The sequence below is a fragment of the Erithacus rubecula genome (genome assembly GCF_903797595.1).
Source record: "Erithacus rubecula genome assembly, chromosome: 16".
NCBI lineage: Eukaryota > Metazoa > Chordata > Aves > Passeriformes > Muscicapidae > Erithacus > Erithacus rubecula.
This window is the reverse complement of record NC_136668.1, coordinates 435,854-452,867: the sequence shown is the minus strand read 5'-3', so window position 1 is coordinate 452,867 and position 17,014 is coordinate 435,854. Positions and strand designations below refer to the sequence as shown.

General features: G+C 53.3%; 1 protein-coding gene and 1 long non-coding RNA gene across 2 annotated transcripts; one reads left to right on the top strand and one right to left on the bottom strand.

The window, feature by feature from the left end:
• Window positions 1–780: 780 nt before the first annotated feature.
• TLX3 (T cell leukemia homeobox 3) lies at window positions 781–5,131 on the bottom strand (the record flags this gene model as incomplete). The annotated part of the gene is given in 16 exon segments (XM_079319886.1): window positions 781–992; window positions 1,222–1,391; window positions 3,049–3,323; window positions 3,326–3,449; window positions 3,980–4,052; window positions 4,055–4,072; window positions 4,075–4,117; window positions 4,119–4,175; window positions 4,177–4,223; window positions 4,611–4,760; window positions 4,763–4,780; window positions 4,783–4,842; window positions 4,845–4,884; window positions 4,890–4,913; window positions 4,916–4,966; window positions 4,968–5,131. Coding segments are annotated over 16 exon segments (1,434 nt in total). The 5' UTR covers window positions 5,040–5,131.
• Window positions 5,132–11,781: 6,650 nt separating this feature from the next.
• On the top strand, window positions 11,782–16,057 carry LOC306809063. The gene is made up of 3 exons (XR_013776153.1): window positions 11,782–11,895; window positions 15,291–15,397; window positions 15,996–16,057. It is a non-coding gene; the product is annotated as an uncharacterized lncRNA (long non-coding RNA).
• Window positions 16,058–17,014: the final 957 nt, after the last annotated feature.

Sequence of the window (17,014 nt, the reverse complement as noted above, 5' to 3'; positions counted from 1 at the left end):
TAGTGGTGAGTGGGAGGGTGAGAGATAAACCATGATCCCCCCCATGCTCCCCCACAGCTTGTTTCAGAAATTGGGAAGCAAACAGCTGCCCATACACAACAGCTCGACTTCAGTTGCCTGCCCCACAGCCTGAGTGCAAAATGTTATCAGCACATTCGGAATCAGGACAACAGCCAGCCCCCTCCCAAAATGTGTCCTGTCCTGCACCGGGCACCCACATCCTCCACAATTACAATTCCTGGGATGCAAAGGCTCCAGGTGGCAGTGTCTAAAGTCCATGCAGGTCCCTTCAGGCGTCTCTCTCTGACAGACCTCCAGAGAGACGCAGCAGGGCCCATCAGACAATCCTGTCACACCTGAACCAGGCCGGCAGGGAACACTGCTCTCATCCACAGGGCGAAATACCCTGTGTTTGTTCCAACCGGTGTTTCCCCGAGGCTCCTGTAAACACTGGATTAACTGGGCAGAGTAATTGGAGGTAACCCCCACCGTGTCCCCCTCAGCACAGTCGGAACCCCTGCACCGCCCACGCGCTCCTGTCGCACAAGACACGGATGCAGAGGCGGCCTGAGTCCCTCGTCCTCAGCACAGCTCCGAACGCACCTCCAGACAGCTCCCTTGGAACAAAGACACCAGCCACACACACCAGCGAGCCCAAGGCAGCTCGCGGGACATTAATCCCGCTATTTGATCACTACTCAGATGGTTGAAATGCAAGTTTGGTTGCTGTTTACAAAACCCTTTGACAAATTGGGGTGCCCCGAGGCTCAATCCCGCTGCCTATGGCGCAGCCCGGCGAGGGAACCCCCGGGGCTGTCGCTGCCGAGCTCGGAGCCGCTTGGCACTGCCGTTCATCACAGGGCTGCGAGCACCCGTGGCTTTCTTTGCCAAAGCAGGATCCTCGCCCGTCACAAAGACGGGTACTACAGAACGCAGCAGCATTTTGCTCTCTGCAAATACACTGCTCCTGGGCTTACAGCAGTTTGGGAAAACTGCAGGAAAATCGGGAACGTAGAGGCTTGTAGTTACGGAGTGTTCGAACAGCTAAAGAACAACGATGTGCTAAAGAAAACGCACTTTACAGATGTTCGACGGTGCAGGTAGAACGCAACACCAATACACACGAATATGTGTGCCGTGTATTCCATCCCCATCCAGAGCTGAATTCTTCCCCGCTTTCACTGCCACTGGGGTTTCTGGGGGCTGTTCTGTGCACGGTACCGGGGGTTCTCTTGCTCTCTGCCCCGCGTTCGGTGCCGGTGCTGAGAAGGCGGAGGGGAAGACAGAGGGCCGGCAGCACCGGCGTCTCTGCGTGAAGGTCGAAGAGCGGTGGGAAAACGAAAGCACCGAGCAGGGCCGCCCGGGGGTTGGGGCGCAGCACTGGAGGGGAGCTGGTGGGGACAGAGGACCGGAGTGCGGCGGTACCTCGCACTCTGTCGCCCGGTATAGATTTCCCCGTTGTTTTTCCTTCCTTTCCTGCCAGAGACCTTCTTTCGATCGGTGTTTCAGCCTAGGCTGCACATTCTGGCTGGTGAATTGCACCGGCCGGGCCAAGCACCATCATTCCGGCGTGACTGAATTTGGCTCTGCCGTGAGCCCTCCACTGTCTGTCCCCGACAAACCAAACCAACCGGAGTCCGTGCCCTGATACCGATGAGGAAAAAAAACATTTAGGGAAATTTTTCCTCCATCCATCGCCCTGCGTGGCTGCCTGGCCCTGAGCTGCCCTGAGCCGCAGCCGGCCCGGGAGAGGTGTTAGACTCCCGCAGCCTCCCGGTAACCGCGGCCGGGCTATGACAAAGTCCCCGTCCCGCGAACGCGGCCACGGCAGCGCCGGCTCCTGCCCACGTCCGGAGGAAACCGCCTGGCCGTGACTGTTTTCTAAAAAAATGTCAGTTTTGCAGCTTCCCCCGTTGTTGGAGGCCGGGGCACCGGGGCCCGAGAACTAGGGGAGGTTGTTCTTAAAAATCCCCCTGCACAACGGGGCTGGGGGCGAACCCCGGAGCCTCGGCTGCAGCCAGCGCCGTCCCGCTGCCAGAGAGGTGCGCGCAGAGAAGGCAGCAGAACGAAAACGCGGTGGGACCGCGAGGCTGGCGGGGAGAAATTACCGGGGACAAGCGGGGCCTGCACCGGCGCCTGCTCTGGGAGCGACGGCCCCGCACTCCTCCCTCCCGGCCACCCCTCGCTCCCACACGGCGCTGCTGACCGTGCCCCAGGGCCGGGATCGCTCCCGGCCGCTTCCCCCGCACCGGCGGAGAGAGAGAGCGGCAGCAGCACCGGGCACAACCGCGCCGGCCCCGCCGCACTCCGCACAGAGCCCGCCGCTGTCCCGGAGCCCCCCGGTGCTCTGCCGCTCCCGTTTCGGCTTCTCTCCTCCGCGATAGCCCAGGCTCCCGCCCGGCCCACAGCGCCCGGCCCGGCGGGCTCGGCTCGGCTCTCCCCGGCGCGCGGCAGGCAGGGAGCGGAGAGACGTTTGTAAAGAAAACATTTATTTACACGTCTCGGCAAGTACAAAGTATTATACATGGTCTGTGTCAACCCCAAATCCTCTTTATTATGAAACATAAGGCGCTTTCTCGAGAGCCGGTGGCGCAGGGAGCGAGTGCTGTTTCGGGGCGCTAAAGCTCATCGGCTGGGAAGGTGAGGACAGAACGGCGTGTGATGCCTGGAAGGAGCCCTTATTACTATGGTGAATAAATTACAGCTGACATTAACTTCACCTGGGACAGATGGGAGCTACCGCTTTTCAGTTTAATAGGGTTTCCGAAGCTAATGAGTCATCACCGGCTCCACCGAGTCCCCTCGCTAAGTGATAGGGAGGTATTTTTTTTCTTTAGACTATCCTCAGAACAGGAAAAAAAATAGCCTTTTGTTCCAAAGCCAACCAAAATACCTGTGTTCAAATTTTGATATAAATAATCGAGGTTTTATATAATTCCATATTAAATAGTGCCCAAAATCTCGATGCATAAATAAATTAAAGTATTAACACTTCTTACAAAAAGTGCCATATTTCCCTTCCTAGTGGAACATCCGACACAAATATACAAGCGGCTCCGCTCTGCTGCCGATCTCGGGAAAGCGGCTCCAGGCCCCGGCTGTGGTCGGAACCCGGTGTCAGCCCCGCTGGCGCCATTCGCCACCCGCCCCGTCGGGGGAGCCCGGCGGCCCCGGGACAGGGAGAGCCGGCCGCCGCGCTCCGAGGGCCAGTCCGCTGCGCGCCCCGGCTGTCGGCTCACACCAGGGAGGTTCACCGGGGGGATCTTGGCGCTCTCCTCCTCCCAAGGCTGCAGGTTCTGCAGCGCGAACAGCGACGAGTTGTGCCTAGGCACAGCGGGTCGGGCTGGATCGACTCGTTCAGCGACTTCTGGAAGGCGTCGTGCTGCAGCTGCAGCATCAGCCGGCTCGCCTGCTGCCGCTCGGCCTCCCGCTCCTCCGCCGTCTGCCGCCTGCCGGGGGACACGCTCAGCCCGTGCCCGACTCTCCGCGGGCAGCGGCCGGCCCGGAGCGGGCCCGCGGTCACGTGCAAGCAGGCAGGCGGCCGGCGCGTCCCTCCGGGGCCGGACACGGCAGAATCACCAACGGAGGGACTGTGGGCGGCGGAAGAGCCTGGAAACCCGCCGTCTCCCAAAAATCCCGTTTCCAAATATTCCCCCCTTTTCTCTCCCAACATTCACCCGATTATTTTTCAAATTTTTTTCCCCGTTTCCTCAAAATTCCCCCTATTTCGAATAATCCCTCATTTTTATGAATATCCCCCGTTTTCCGAATGGAAGACTATTATAAAAGAAACATATAAAGATAGTAACAATAATAATAATGCTAGTATAATAATAAAATTCCCCCCCAAAGGTTTGGCTGCCAGGAGCTGGCAAGGGGAGCGATCCCGGCCCGGAGCGGGATTCTCGGGGCGGCGGACGCGGAACGCCGCCGGTGCGGCTCCGGGAGGACCGGGGCGGCTCCGGGGCACGGGACTCACCGCCATTTGGTGCGCCGGTTCTGGAACCAGGTCTTCACCTGGGCGTCCGTCATTCTTGAGGACTTGGCGAGGCAGCGCGCTCGGCCGAGGCCAGTACTTCTGCCGATGGAAGCGCTTCTCCAGCTCGCAGATCTGCACCCAGGGAAGAAGGTGTCCGCGGTTTCTTGCGCTTCGGCGGAGTCCGGTTCTGGTAAGGGATGCCCGATCCGCCGTGTCACCGTGAAGGGCGTCAGCGCCGCGGCCGCTGCCCAGGGGGGGAAGCACAGGGGTCAGCCCCGCGCCCGCACGGTGCCGGCCGCCCCCCCCGGGGCCAGGCCGCTCTTCCCGTCGGCCGCCCGCGCCCCGCCGGCACCCGGAGGAACCGCGGCTACCCGAGGTCCCGCTTCCACCTCTCGTCGAAGAGCTGCGGAGACGAGCGGGGCCCGGCCGCCCCCCGGAGCGCCCCGCGCTATCCACGCCGTAAGAGAGCGATTTTTCGGCTCGCTGCGATCGCGCGGGAGGAAAGCATCCAGCGGCCGCATTTACTTTTATTCTTATGGCATTATTGTTATTATTGTCGTTTTAGATTTTTTACTGGCCCTTCCGTTCGTTGTCGGGGAGCCGGCTCGCCCTCTCCGCCCCGGCGCCTTACCTGTGAACCTGTCCTGGACGAAGCGCCTGCTGCTCTCCATCCAGGGGAAGTTGAGGCTGCCCAGGCTGGGCACGGCGGGCATGGCCGGGATGGCGCTGGAGATGGGTGCGGCACGGCTCCGGGGATAGGGCCTATGCGCCGGCACCCGATCACGCCGGTCGGGGCCAGCTGAGGTTCACACTGTACGATCCCGAGTCCTCGAAGGGCGCGGCGATGGCCGGGAAAGGGGCCGCAGGGCCGGGTAGGGCGCGCCGCCGCGGCCGCCGGGGCCGCCCTGAAGGTCGCGCCGTCGGGGCCCCGGGGGGCGGCGGCGGGGGAGCGCTGTCCTGCTCGGGGCTGTTGAGGATCTGGTCGAGCGCCGAAGCTGATGGGCTCGTTGCTGGTGCGGCCCTGCGCCGGCCCCGGCGGGTCCCTCCTCGTCGGGTCCATCCTCCGCCACCAGCCGCCCTCGCGCCGCTGTGCAGGCGCCGCCGCTCGCGCCTGCGCTCGCGGCCCGGCCGGCCCCGCCGCCGACACCAAACTTTGCGAGCGCGCGCGCGCCGCCCCGTCACCGCCCGGGGGGCCGCCGCGCGCCCCGCGCCGCGTGCGCCCCCGCCGCCGCCATTGGCCGCCGCCGCCCGCCCTCCGCGCGCACCATTGGCTGCCGCCGCCCCGCACCGGCTCGCGCCCGGGCGCGAGGGCCGCCGCCGCCGCGGTGACATCACAGGGGCGCGCGAACAATGGCCCCGCGCGGGCCGAGGGCGGGGTCTGGGGCCGCACGTCGATGGGCGCCGCTCCTCCCCCACCAGCCCGGGCCCCGGCCCCATCCCGGCCCCGCCGCACCGTCCGACGTCCCCGAGCCCGCCTCGCCACGGGCCCCGACGGCTCGAGGCCACCTTGCGAGGCGGGACTCGGTGCCCGCGGACCCGCAGGGCCCCCCGTCCCGACGGCAGCGCCGAGCGGCGGGCACGGGCCGTGCCCGGGCTGGGTTGGGGGGCGGCCGGGGCCCTACAGGGCCAGATTCCGTTTGCGCTTAATTGGCGGAACCCGGAGCGGCTGGCCGAGCGCGCTGGCAGCAGCTCCCTGACGGACGAACGGGACGCAAGGCGTTAACAATTAATAACGCTCAGCGCATTTACTTGTTCCTCTTATAAAGGGAAATGAAAACAGGGAATCAGAATTTCCCTGTTAATAGAATGTAATGGCATTTGAATCAGCACCTGGCAGGGCGAGCCCTGATGCCGAAGCGGTGACAGGAAGGACTTGATTAGTTTTAAACCGTAGTATTCAATTACCGCCACGCTCCCCAACGTTTCGCCGGCACGCGGCAGCGACCGGGACGGACCTGCCGGGCTCAGGCGCTTCGCTGCGGAGCCCGCCCGGCGGCACCTGCAGAGCTCTGCGCTGCTCCGCTCCCGCGGCGGCCCCGCGGCCAAAGCGGAGCCCGCTGTGCCTTTTTCCGGACCAACCGTGCTCGGCACGGATCGAGGGGTCGGAGCAGGCTCCGGACCGACGGCTCCGACGGCGAAGCTGCCGCCCGGAGTTCCCCGGCCCGCGGCTGTCGGGAGGGTTTCCCCGGCTCGACGGCACCGAGGGGCAGTGGCCCCGCCTTGCCCCGCGGTCCTTAACGCGGTCAGTAAACGCCCATCTCCGGGGGGACCGCCCGGTGCCACCCGGCTCCGGACGGCCCTAATCGGATTGTCCCCGCTCGGTGCGGAGCCGCAGCAGCCGCCGCTCCCCGGAGCGGAGCTAATCCGATTGAGGCGACCCCGCAAGATGGTGCGGGGCCGCACCACCCTCGGGGTCCCGCTCCGGACGGCCCGGCTGGGCGGGCGGGAGGCGACGGGGCGGAGGCAAAAGGAAAAAGGAAGGGAAAAAAGAAAAAAAAAAAAGAAAGAAAAAAAAACCCACCAAACAAAAAAAAACCCAAAAAAACCCAAACCAAAACAAAAAGGCAACCGGTGGAGGATAAATAAATAATAAATAAATAAAGTGCCACCCAGTCCTGGATCAGGGCAGGCTTTGTTAGAGAAAATTGCAGCTCGATCTGCATAATGGGAGCTCGGGCTGCCCAAGGCGATCTTTTTATTGCGTGTGTGTCTGCTGTTATCAATTTTGTGAACGATTTCACAGGGAGCCTGGCAGACTTGAGCTGGAATAATATGCAAAGATGAGCTTTGAATAATGAATGATGTGCTTTTAAACCAATTCCAAAGTGTCTGTGATAGTACAATATGAAAAGGGGTGGTAAGTAATAGTATATTTAAAAGGCACTAGTATGTTTTTATTACTATATTTAAAAAGATATCTATATTATTTTTATGAAATGGATAATATATCACAGAGTCTTTGATAATCAGCTAAACAATACATTTTTCTTTGGGAAAACTCTCCTGGTTTTACACAGTTAAATATAGAGTATCAGCGTACAGCTCTGTAACGCTCAGCTACCTTATTAAATATTAACGCTATTTTAATATTAGCTTTTAAATTTAATATGTTGACGTTCTGCAGTTTTACTTTAATTATGTTTTATAATTAATAACCCCGGACGTATGGTATCCTTAAATGCAGCTCTCCCGCAGCCGCGCCGTCTCTCTCGCCCCTCTGCGGGCGGGGGGCGCACAGAACCCCGCACGGAACAGGCGCGGAGCCGCGCATATACCGCGTGGAGCCGCTCACAACGTGCAGAGCCCCTCGCACGGCCGGCCCCGCACAGCTCCGCATGACTCCGCACCGCTCCGCACCGCCCGCGGCTCCCTCCGACCGACAGACCTCTTGCGCTCTGCCCGCTGCCGCCTCCGTGGCTCCGTGCCGGGCTCCCCTCCCGGCCCCTGCGGCGCCGAGCAAGCGGATCAGCGCTCTGCCGGCCCGGTGCTGTGAGCCCGGCAGTGCCAGAGCCCGGTGCTGTGACCCCGGCAGTGCCTCCTGCCCGGTGCTGTGAGCCCGGCAGTGCCTCCTGCCCGGTGCTGTGACCCTGGCAGTGCTTCCTGCCCGGTGCTGTGAGCCCAGCAGTGCCAGAGCCCGGTGCTGTGACCCTGGCAGTGCCTCCTGCCCGGTGCTGTGAGCCCGGCAGTGCCAGAGCCCGGTGCTGTGACCCTGGCAGTGCCTCCTGCCCGGTGCTGTGAGCCCAGCAGTGCCAGGGCCCGGTGCTGTGACCCTGGCAGTGCCTGGTGCTGGTGCAGGAGCCAGACCCGGGCTCCTCTGCACTGCACTGGGAGATGGAGCCGGTTCAGGGCTGGCTCCACCGGGCACAGGGAAGCAGCGGGACCCCAGGCAGGCACAGGGCACCAGCATCCAGCAGGTTCCCATCACAGTGAAGTGAGAGACCCCTCTCCCTGCTGGGCTCAGGCCAGGCCCCAGGCATGGCACAGCAAAGCGTGGCCTGGCCCTGGCACAGCATGGCACAGCCTTTGCATGAAGTAGAATGCACAGAATAGGACATCCCATGGCCTTTGCCTGCCATGGCACAGCAAGGCAGGGCATGCCAGGAGCCCAGCCTGGTAGTGCCAGCCACGAGCAGGCAGCTGCAGGTGCCTCTAACCCAGCACACAGACAGCAAGGGCTGGACAGTGCCTGGGAACAGTGCTGGACAGGGCCAGGGGACAGTGCTGGACAGTGCCAGGGGACAGGGCTGGATAGTGCCAGGGGACAGTGCCAGGGGACAGTGTTGGACAGCACCAGTGAGTGGCCACCAGAGGCATGCAGGCAGGAGGGGATTGGGAAGGGAGAGTTCTGGAGGTGTGTGGAAGGCTGCGGTGGCATTGTTATTCCCTTGAAATTCTGCTTCTTTACAAGTATGAACTGACATGTGGAGCCGAGTGTGTGATGCTGGCAGAGGAGCACAGTGCAGCCCTGCCACACTGGGCACAGCTCCCTGGGCCTGTCAGGGAGCCTGGCTATCCCAGCTCTGCCAGGACACCTGGGCTCAGGGACTGACCAGCTCTGGAGAGCACCCAGTCACCTCAAAGGTATGGGGGACAGAGTTAGGGAGGAAAGTAACTAAAGCTGTGGAAGAGGAAGTGAGCACCTCCCTGGCACCACCAGGCAGAGGAGGCCCCCATCCTGTCTGTCACTGGGAGTCACTGGAGACAGAGCTGTGGCAGCTGTCCCACTCATGCCCAAACCCAGAGCTGCTCCCAGGCCTGGCTGCCATAGAGGTGACATGGAGGGGATGTGCTGCACCCTGCCATGGTCACTAGGTTTGGTTCTGGTGTTTACTGGCATTCCTCAGCCCCAGGAATGTCCTCAGGACCAAAATAAGGAAGGAGAGAGGGGGTGGTGTCCTGGAGGGAGGGTGTCCTTGCAGCACCCCATTTCGCAGGACCTGTGTCCTTGCAGGACCCTTCCATGTGCCAATGTCAATACCACTCTCCTGCTTTTAAAAAGTTCCTCCTGTAGCATGGGATAATAAACCCACGTGATGAACACTGCTAATAACCCCCACACCAGGCAGCAGCTGCAGATGCTGAGATGTCCCTGCTGCAATTCCTGTCTTTGGCAGTGGGTCTCAGGCTGAGCAAGGCCAGTCCTGTTCTCCACAGCCTTTTCTGGATGGATATTGCTGCATAAACCCAACGTGGTTTGGAGTGATTACACAGCTTATTCAGCACAACAAAGGACACATTTTGCTTTTCAGTCCTGGCCCTGTGGAGTTGGTGGTGATGCTGGTGTTCAGGCTGAAAAGGGATCTCTGTGGTCTGTGTCCTGGCATGGGCAGGGGAAAGGGGCAGGACAGTCAGAAGCACGCTGCCTGAGCTGTGCCTGCAGCCAGCTGTGCCCAGCAGGCGAGGGCTGAGGTTTGTGCACCGAAGGGGGATGTGGTCCTGACCCTTGTACCTTCTGCAGGGCTCAGTAGGACCCTGTGGGTCCTCCTGGACAGTGATGAGCTCCCCTGGGTGGGGACCACCATGGCCAACAGGCCCCAGGACAGAGCAGAGGCCTGGCTGCCCATGCCAGTGCTGGAGCAGCACTCTGGGTGCCAGGCTGAGGCTGTGCTCTCCTGGGGCAGCACTGGGCTCAGGCACTCAGCACTGGTGCTCAGCAGAGCTGACAAAAACCCCTTTTTTGTCAGCCCACAAGGCTTAAATCAGCTGTTCTTTTTCTGAGATAAGAGCTCTGGTGTTGCAGAGACAAAGGTCATTCCCCTCTGCCCTTCCTTTGGGTTTTGGAGGGCTGTGCCCCTCCTGCCCTCCCTCACCCACAAAGGCAGAGGGGAGGGCAGGGTAGTGGAGCTCTGTCCTCAGCAGCCTTTCCTCAGCAGAACAAGAGATATTCCCTATATCCTGACATGGAGGGGATCAGGATCTGCCCCATAAACCCTGTCCAAGGTCCAGCACACAGACTGCAGTAAAACCCTGTCCTCCATGTCCCAGTGGGTGGAAGCAGTTAAACCCCACTCACAGAGCCAATGCTGGTGAGTTCTGAAGCCTCTGACAAATGAACATGCCTTAGTGGCTTCAATTCCTGTTCCAAAATTTGTCTTTGTGGGGTTGGTAACCTTAACTGTGGTATTTAAAAAGGCAAAACTTTATTTCAGTTTAGACTCCAGCTAAAGGCTGAGACTAGCCAAGAAGGAGAAGGTATGAGGGAGATGCTGGGGAAGGAGCTACCCTGAAAAGGCAGGGGGTACAGAGGATGATGGGTGGATGGGGCTCCATTTCTTTCTGCTACCTTTAATAAAACCAGGCTGTAGTCAAGCTGACAGGAATATCCTGCTATCATGGACAAGCCCTGAAAGGCGCAGATACATCTGCAGACACATCTGGGCTCTGGGAGCAGCAGCAGCACCCCAGGTGAGGGGGAAGGCAAGGAGCTACTGCAGGTAAGCCCGGGGAAGCAGCTATTTCCTTCCCCCTTCCATTCTTATTTTAAATACCAACGCAGCTGCTGCCAGGTTTTTGTACTAAATACGACTTTTGCTGGGCAAATTACATTAGGATGGATGCCACAGGTATCCATTAAGGTTTATTTATCCTGATACCGTTTGTATCTCATGCTTATAAATAACTTATGTTATAGCTGTTGTTTGTAGAAATGTAACTTACATATTTTATTATGCTTTCTGTAAACCTCAAAAAGAATTTTGTCAAAGCAGTGCCTCTTAACAGCAGTCTACACCCTGGTACATAAAACCTGCAGCAGCATTATTTTTTAATAGGGTGAGGAAGCGTGTTATCCTGCCGCAGCGTGAGAGGGTCGCTGCCATCGTGAGCTCCTTGTGCAATAAAACATTAACAAAGCCAAGGAATGGCTCTGTAAGGTGTGCATGTACTGGGCTGAGCTCTTCACAGCCTCCTCTGCAAGCAGGGCTGGTGCCCAAGCTGGGCTCAGCCCTGTGCTGCCCCAGTGAGCTCTGGGCTTTGCTCTCTCTGGTCTCACTGAGCTCAGCAGGCTGTGCTCGGCTCTCTGAGGATATCAAACACTCCTGGGGCAGAACCTGCCCTGTTTTACAGTCCCCAACTCTTTGCATCACCAGTCAGGCTCACGTTGGTTCCTTGTGAGGAAAGTGCTTGGGTTCAGAGTGACATCTCCCTTTGACATTTCCCATTCCATCGTTTCCACTTTCTAAAAAAAATTTCAAAGCCATTAAGCCAATTATGTCTTTTCAAAAAAATGCATAAGGCATTACACATGCTCTATGGATTACTGTAACCTCCATGGATTACTGTAACCTCCATGGATTTCTGTAACCTCTATGGATCACTTTACCTCCATTGGATTTCTGTAACCTCCATGAGTTTCAGTAACTCCACGGATCACTGTAACCTCCATGGATCTCTGTAACCTCCATGGATTTCTGTAACCTCTATGGATCACTTTACCTCCATGGATTTCTGTAACCTCCATGAGTTTCAGTAACTCCATGGATCACTGTAACCTCCATGGATCTCTGTAACCTCCATGGATCTCTGTAACCTCCATGAGTTTCAGTAACTCCCTGGATTACTGTAACTTCCATGGATTTCTGTAACCTCCATGGATCACTGTAACCTCCATGGATTTCTGTAACCTCCATGGATTTCTGTAACCTCCATGGATTTCTGTAACCTCCATGGATCACTGTAACCTCCATGGATCACTGTAACCTCCATGGATTTCTGTAACCTCCATGGATTTCCCCTCAGGTGCTCAGCATTCCTGCAGCTCAGACCCTTTGCCTGAAATTCTTTCTTGAGCTGAGCTCAAATGTGAGCAGCAAACTGACAGAACACCTTCCTTATGCTGCACTTCCTGCCACTGGAAAATGTGCAGAAAAGTAACAATTGCAAAGAAGAAAACTGGAAAAGCCCTGAAATAAATACAGGTATGAACTTTTCCTCCCTGTTGGCCACAATTAATAATTCCCATTTTTATCTAAGCAGTGGTGAAATGTTATTGAATTCACAAATATCAGCAAACATGACAAACATGTGAAATATTTTTTTTTTTTTTTTTTTTTAGGTGAATTAAACCCAACTGAATCCCAAGGCAAGCTTTTAATTGCACATAATAGATTTTCTACGTAATAAACAGAGTTATTGCTTAATCAGTTTTTATAGGTCTTCCTTCAATTTTTTTTGCATGTCCCCAGCCAGCAGAGCCCCTGCTGCCCAGCACAGGACATGCACTGCTCCCTAGTGTAAGTCCCTTTCTATTTCCTGCAGTTTTGGATAAACTTTATTCTTTGTAAAGGGTTTTAACACCTTCATTTTCTTGTGTGTGTTTTTTTTTTTCCAGTTTCTAAAGGCCTGGACAATGTGTACTGAATCAGAACTTCACTAAGTCGTGCTCCATCATCTCTTATTTCACTCTGTGCAACATTCATTTTTCTTGCTATACTTATAGCCTAAAAATGCTCATTTTCAGTCTTCTTTGTGGTCTTTATTGTCATTAATCAACCATGCTGAAAAAATTATAGAACATTTTGTAGAAAAATAGTAATTTTATTATTTTGAAAAGGTGTCATACAAAGTTTGTACTGATGAGATATTATTTACTATTATGTACAGCACTGAGAACCATTAACTGACACAAATTCAGAAGGAATGCATATCCTTTTGTTCCTTGGTTATACATTGTTTTTACACTGTTTCATAAAGCTAAAAGAACAGGATTATAAATTTTGATATGAAAGGCTGAAAACATTCTTCAAACTAAGGCTGGCTTTGTATTGTTTTCACTATTTTAAATCCTTACATTTAGGCTAGAGATAGAAAAATGTAGAAAATATATTAAAAAATAGTTTTCACAGGGGTAAAAAAAAAAAAAATAAAATCTCTTTAGCAATATAACAGAGTCCCAGCACTTTCTGAGATGGTTTATCAGTCAGTGTTCTGTTTCCAAAGTTCTTGTCAAATCATTTCGATGCCTTTGGGATTGGAGGTCCCTTTGCAGTGCAGAGCTTTGGCTCCAGCATATTCGGGGTGACCTGGAAGAGCAAACACCAAACATTTTGTTAAAGCAGACTTGATAGTGGGACATGAATTGCAAGAGGTGCTAAAATAATAACCAAAATGTGCATTAAACTGAAGGAAAACCAGAGGAAGACTCACAAACAGAATCACCAGGTGCCCTCAAAAGCCAATTCTACAACATTTAAGACCGGCCTAGCAATGTGTGGAACATTTGAGAGCCAGCAGTGGAATGGCTGTAGCCAGGAGTTTTCCCATCTCTCATGGCTCAGAAATTCCTTCCGCCCTGGCCTTGGGATGGCCACTGAGGCATGCTCTGTGCTGGCTCACAACAGCCAAGCTAATAAAGTCTCCCCAGAGCAGCTTCTGAGGGCTCCTTCCTGCACAGGACTGCAGGAACAGATCCTGATGGGATCTCAGCAAAGTCTGATCTCTGCTGGATCAGGGGCAATGATCCTGCCTGCCTCCACTGCACGGGCATGTCTGGCAGCAGTGTGTGGTGAGCTGGGGCTTGTGTGGAGGTACAGGATGTAATTAGCAATTTATTCATTATTCTATTCCTATTTTTTAATGTTTATGCTTATTTCCTTACTAATGGAAATTGATGTCTGCTCAATTTTAAACATTTGCAGTTCAAAGGAGCTTTGCAAAACAACTAACAGGTGGAGTGGGACCAGCAGTGGGTGCTGGCCCCTGAGCAGTTCCAAGGCACCCTGGAGAGGTGGCAGCAGCACCCTTTAGTGCTTTCCAGGCCTTTTCAGAGCAGTGCCAGTTTGGGCTCTCTGCTGTGGGCTCTTGAGAAGCTCAGGTATCTGCATCACTTCCTGCATTTCCCTTCCCATCATATTCTGGCACAGCAGAACTTCTAATTACCTCACAAGAATGCTGGTTTAGCTTAGAAATGTGAAAGAAGAGGAGACAGCAGTGCTGCCCAGCACCCTGATACTACAGCCAAGCAAGTCAAATAACCCAGCTCAGCCTTTATTACATTGGCTGTGTCAGTCACAGCCCCATGGCCCTGGGCACCAACACATCCCTGGGATAAGCACTTACACAGACAATTATTCAGAGAAGAATGAACCATTCTGATGACCCTGTGCCCACATACTTGGCAAGGTTCCTGAGCAGTCTGATATTGCAGTCCAGAGGAATATTGCCTGTACTCCACAAATTTCAGGTGTATAACAAGAGGACTTAGTAAAGGCAGGCTGAGAATCAGCTTTTAGTATGCAAAATTTAGTAGACTTTTGAAGTGAATGTAACCTGTAGGTTATACAAGTGTCAGAAAGCACAAAAAGTTTGGGATTTGTTTCCCAGATTAAAAAAAAAAAGCAAAAAAAACCTTGAAAAGGTTTAACCTGTTTAAATCTTAACAAATCCCAAATTAAATACACATCATTATCATCAAAATTACAATTGTCCTGTATACATAGGTAAAAAAATGGGATGAAAGAAAATGTAATAAAACTAACAATAAGGCTAAGCCCTGACAATTCCACCATTGTGAAGGGAGTTGTTGCTTTAATGTCTCCTTGGCAGATTTCATGCCTCCAGCACAGTTCCTCTCACACCAGGAAAACCCTGTGGCACCATCCCTGCAGCAGCACTGGTAGCAGAGGCAGCACAGCTGGGTCCTGGAGCACTCAAACCACCCTGAACATCCCCTGGGAGCAGGCAGGAAGGATGTAAGACCTGCCTGCACCAAACCCAGAATTCCAAACCCCAAACCCAAAATTCCAAACACCAAATCCCAAACCCCAAACACCAATCAAACCCCCAAACCACAAACACCAAACTAACCCCAAACCCCAAACATCAAACTCAGTGACCAACGCTGAGTCCAGGCTAGAGAGGCCACAACCCTGAGACCCTGGGCAGTGTCCACAAGTTATTTAGAAAGAGGCATTTCAAGAACTTCATTCAACACCCACAATGGAAAGCAGGAACATCATCCCCAAGCAAGAGCAAAGCATAGCAGCTCTGTGTTCCCTTCGTGATCCCAGCATCCCATGGCATCCATGTACCTGCACATGGAGCTCTTCTGAGCCTGCAGTTTCTAAACATGCCAGTCCATCCTGCTGTCTCAAGAGAATAGTGCGGTATAGGGTGGGCTGTGAGTAGGATTCCCATTTTAACCATAATTAACCCTATTGGTGCACGCATTCATCAATCCCAATTTTTCTGAGTCCCCGAGTAAACATGATGCCTTCCCTTTGAAATCAGTTATGGGCAAAGCAGATCTCATTAATACAAAAGAAGAATGGAAAAAGTAGTAAAACCTGGTAACTGCATTCTTGCTATTTCCCAGGAACTGTAGAGACAGAGACCTCACCTGAAGGAGAGGAACCCATTCCCAGTAAATACATCAGCAGTGCACTGGAAGGAGCCAAGCAAAGATGACTTTTACAGTTATATGTAAGTACGTGTCCTACTTTTTCTCTGTGTGAAATAAATAACCTTGATGCAAAAGGGGCAATACACATATTGCAAATCCTATTTCCTCTTCTTCACCCTTCCTAAAGAAATACAAGACTTGTTCATAAGTAAAGGTGCTTATACATATCCATGTCTGCTAAGCAAAACACATAATCATTAGAACGAGTCTAATTTCACTGAAAAGAATATTCTGACAGTCACAAATTTATTCCTTATGATTTACAGCTCCATGGTTTTATCTTCAAGTGAAATATTTAATTTCTTCTTATATTGAAGCATCAAAACCATATAATTAATATGTAGTCAGGCTAATCCTTAAGTGCTATAAATCAGAAGCATTATATAAACAAAAGTGTCGTCTTGAACAAGATTGGGAATGCACAAAACTACTTATATCCCACTTTTATAATGATGCAGTGACTCAGAGCAGATAGAAAATGATTAGTTTTCCTTCCAAAGTAGGAAATATTGCTTCCATCTGTAAAGTATAATATTGTGATGTCATAAAGTTTTCCTAAACACTGAATTTACCCTTATTCCCTCTCAATCATTTTAAAAGAACTGCTCTCTCTTATAGAGCTTGGATTTAAATCACAATAACACACCAAGAAGATGAATGACAGTGCTGTTGGATATGGCTAAAATTGGATCCTTCAGCACAGGTGAATGATGAGACAGCGCTTCTCTTCTTGATATATTTTCTTCTTCTATTAGTTTCCTTCCATGGCTGGGATTTCAGTTTGAATTTTAATGTATGCGGTTGCTGCTAATCTTAGTGTCTGATTTTTTTTCAGCGCCCTCTTATTGTATAGACAATTCATTCTCCAAAGCAGTAATACACTGAGGCTTGTGACTGTCCAGGAGAGAGAGCATTCAGAATAAAGTTAGAGCCAGCTCTGCAGAAAGGCACAGCCAGCAGGTCAATATTCTGGGTAACAACGACACGGCACACAAACAATGCACCCACTTGGATCAAGGAACAGGCATTCCCTCCAGGGCTCCCACCCCAGACTTCAGTGCTGCTATTAAACCACCAGGGAAACATGATGGGCATATCCAAATTCACAGTTCAGGTTTTATTGCAAGGGCAAATTGCAGCCTATCTCGTGGTTTACAGAGTCTGCCACAGATACAAACAACCAAAATTGCAATCAACACCAGTAGCTAAGTGAGTGCTTAGGTAATGCCCCCCCAAAGCCAGTTGTTCTTGAGAGACCACACAGAGAAAGAAATTAGGTAACTATTTTTCTAACTATTGGAAAGCAATTTTTCTGGTGTGATTTTCACAGTATTGTTTTTTCATCTTTCCATCTAAAAGCCTGATGGGCTTGCATAACATCTACTCCTGCTTAATTCTGGAAATGTGAAAACAAAGTTTATTAGAAAATTATATTCTTTCATGATCTGAGGTTGGGTGTAAAAGTTGGGGTAAAAGTTGGAGAGGATTATTCATGGAAATGAAGCCACTCAACCTCTGTGAACCACCTGTAAGACAGTTCCAGATAAAATAATGAAATCCACTCTTCATTCCTAACGTGAGCATAATGGAGCAAGGGCCCAGGGACAGGGATGGGCAATGGGAAGGGCAGCACACAG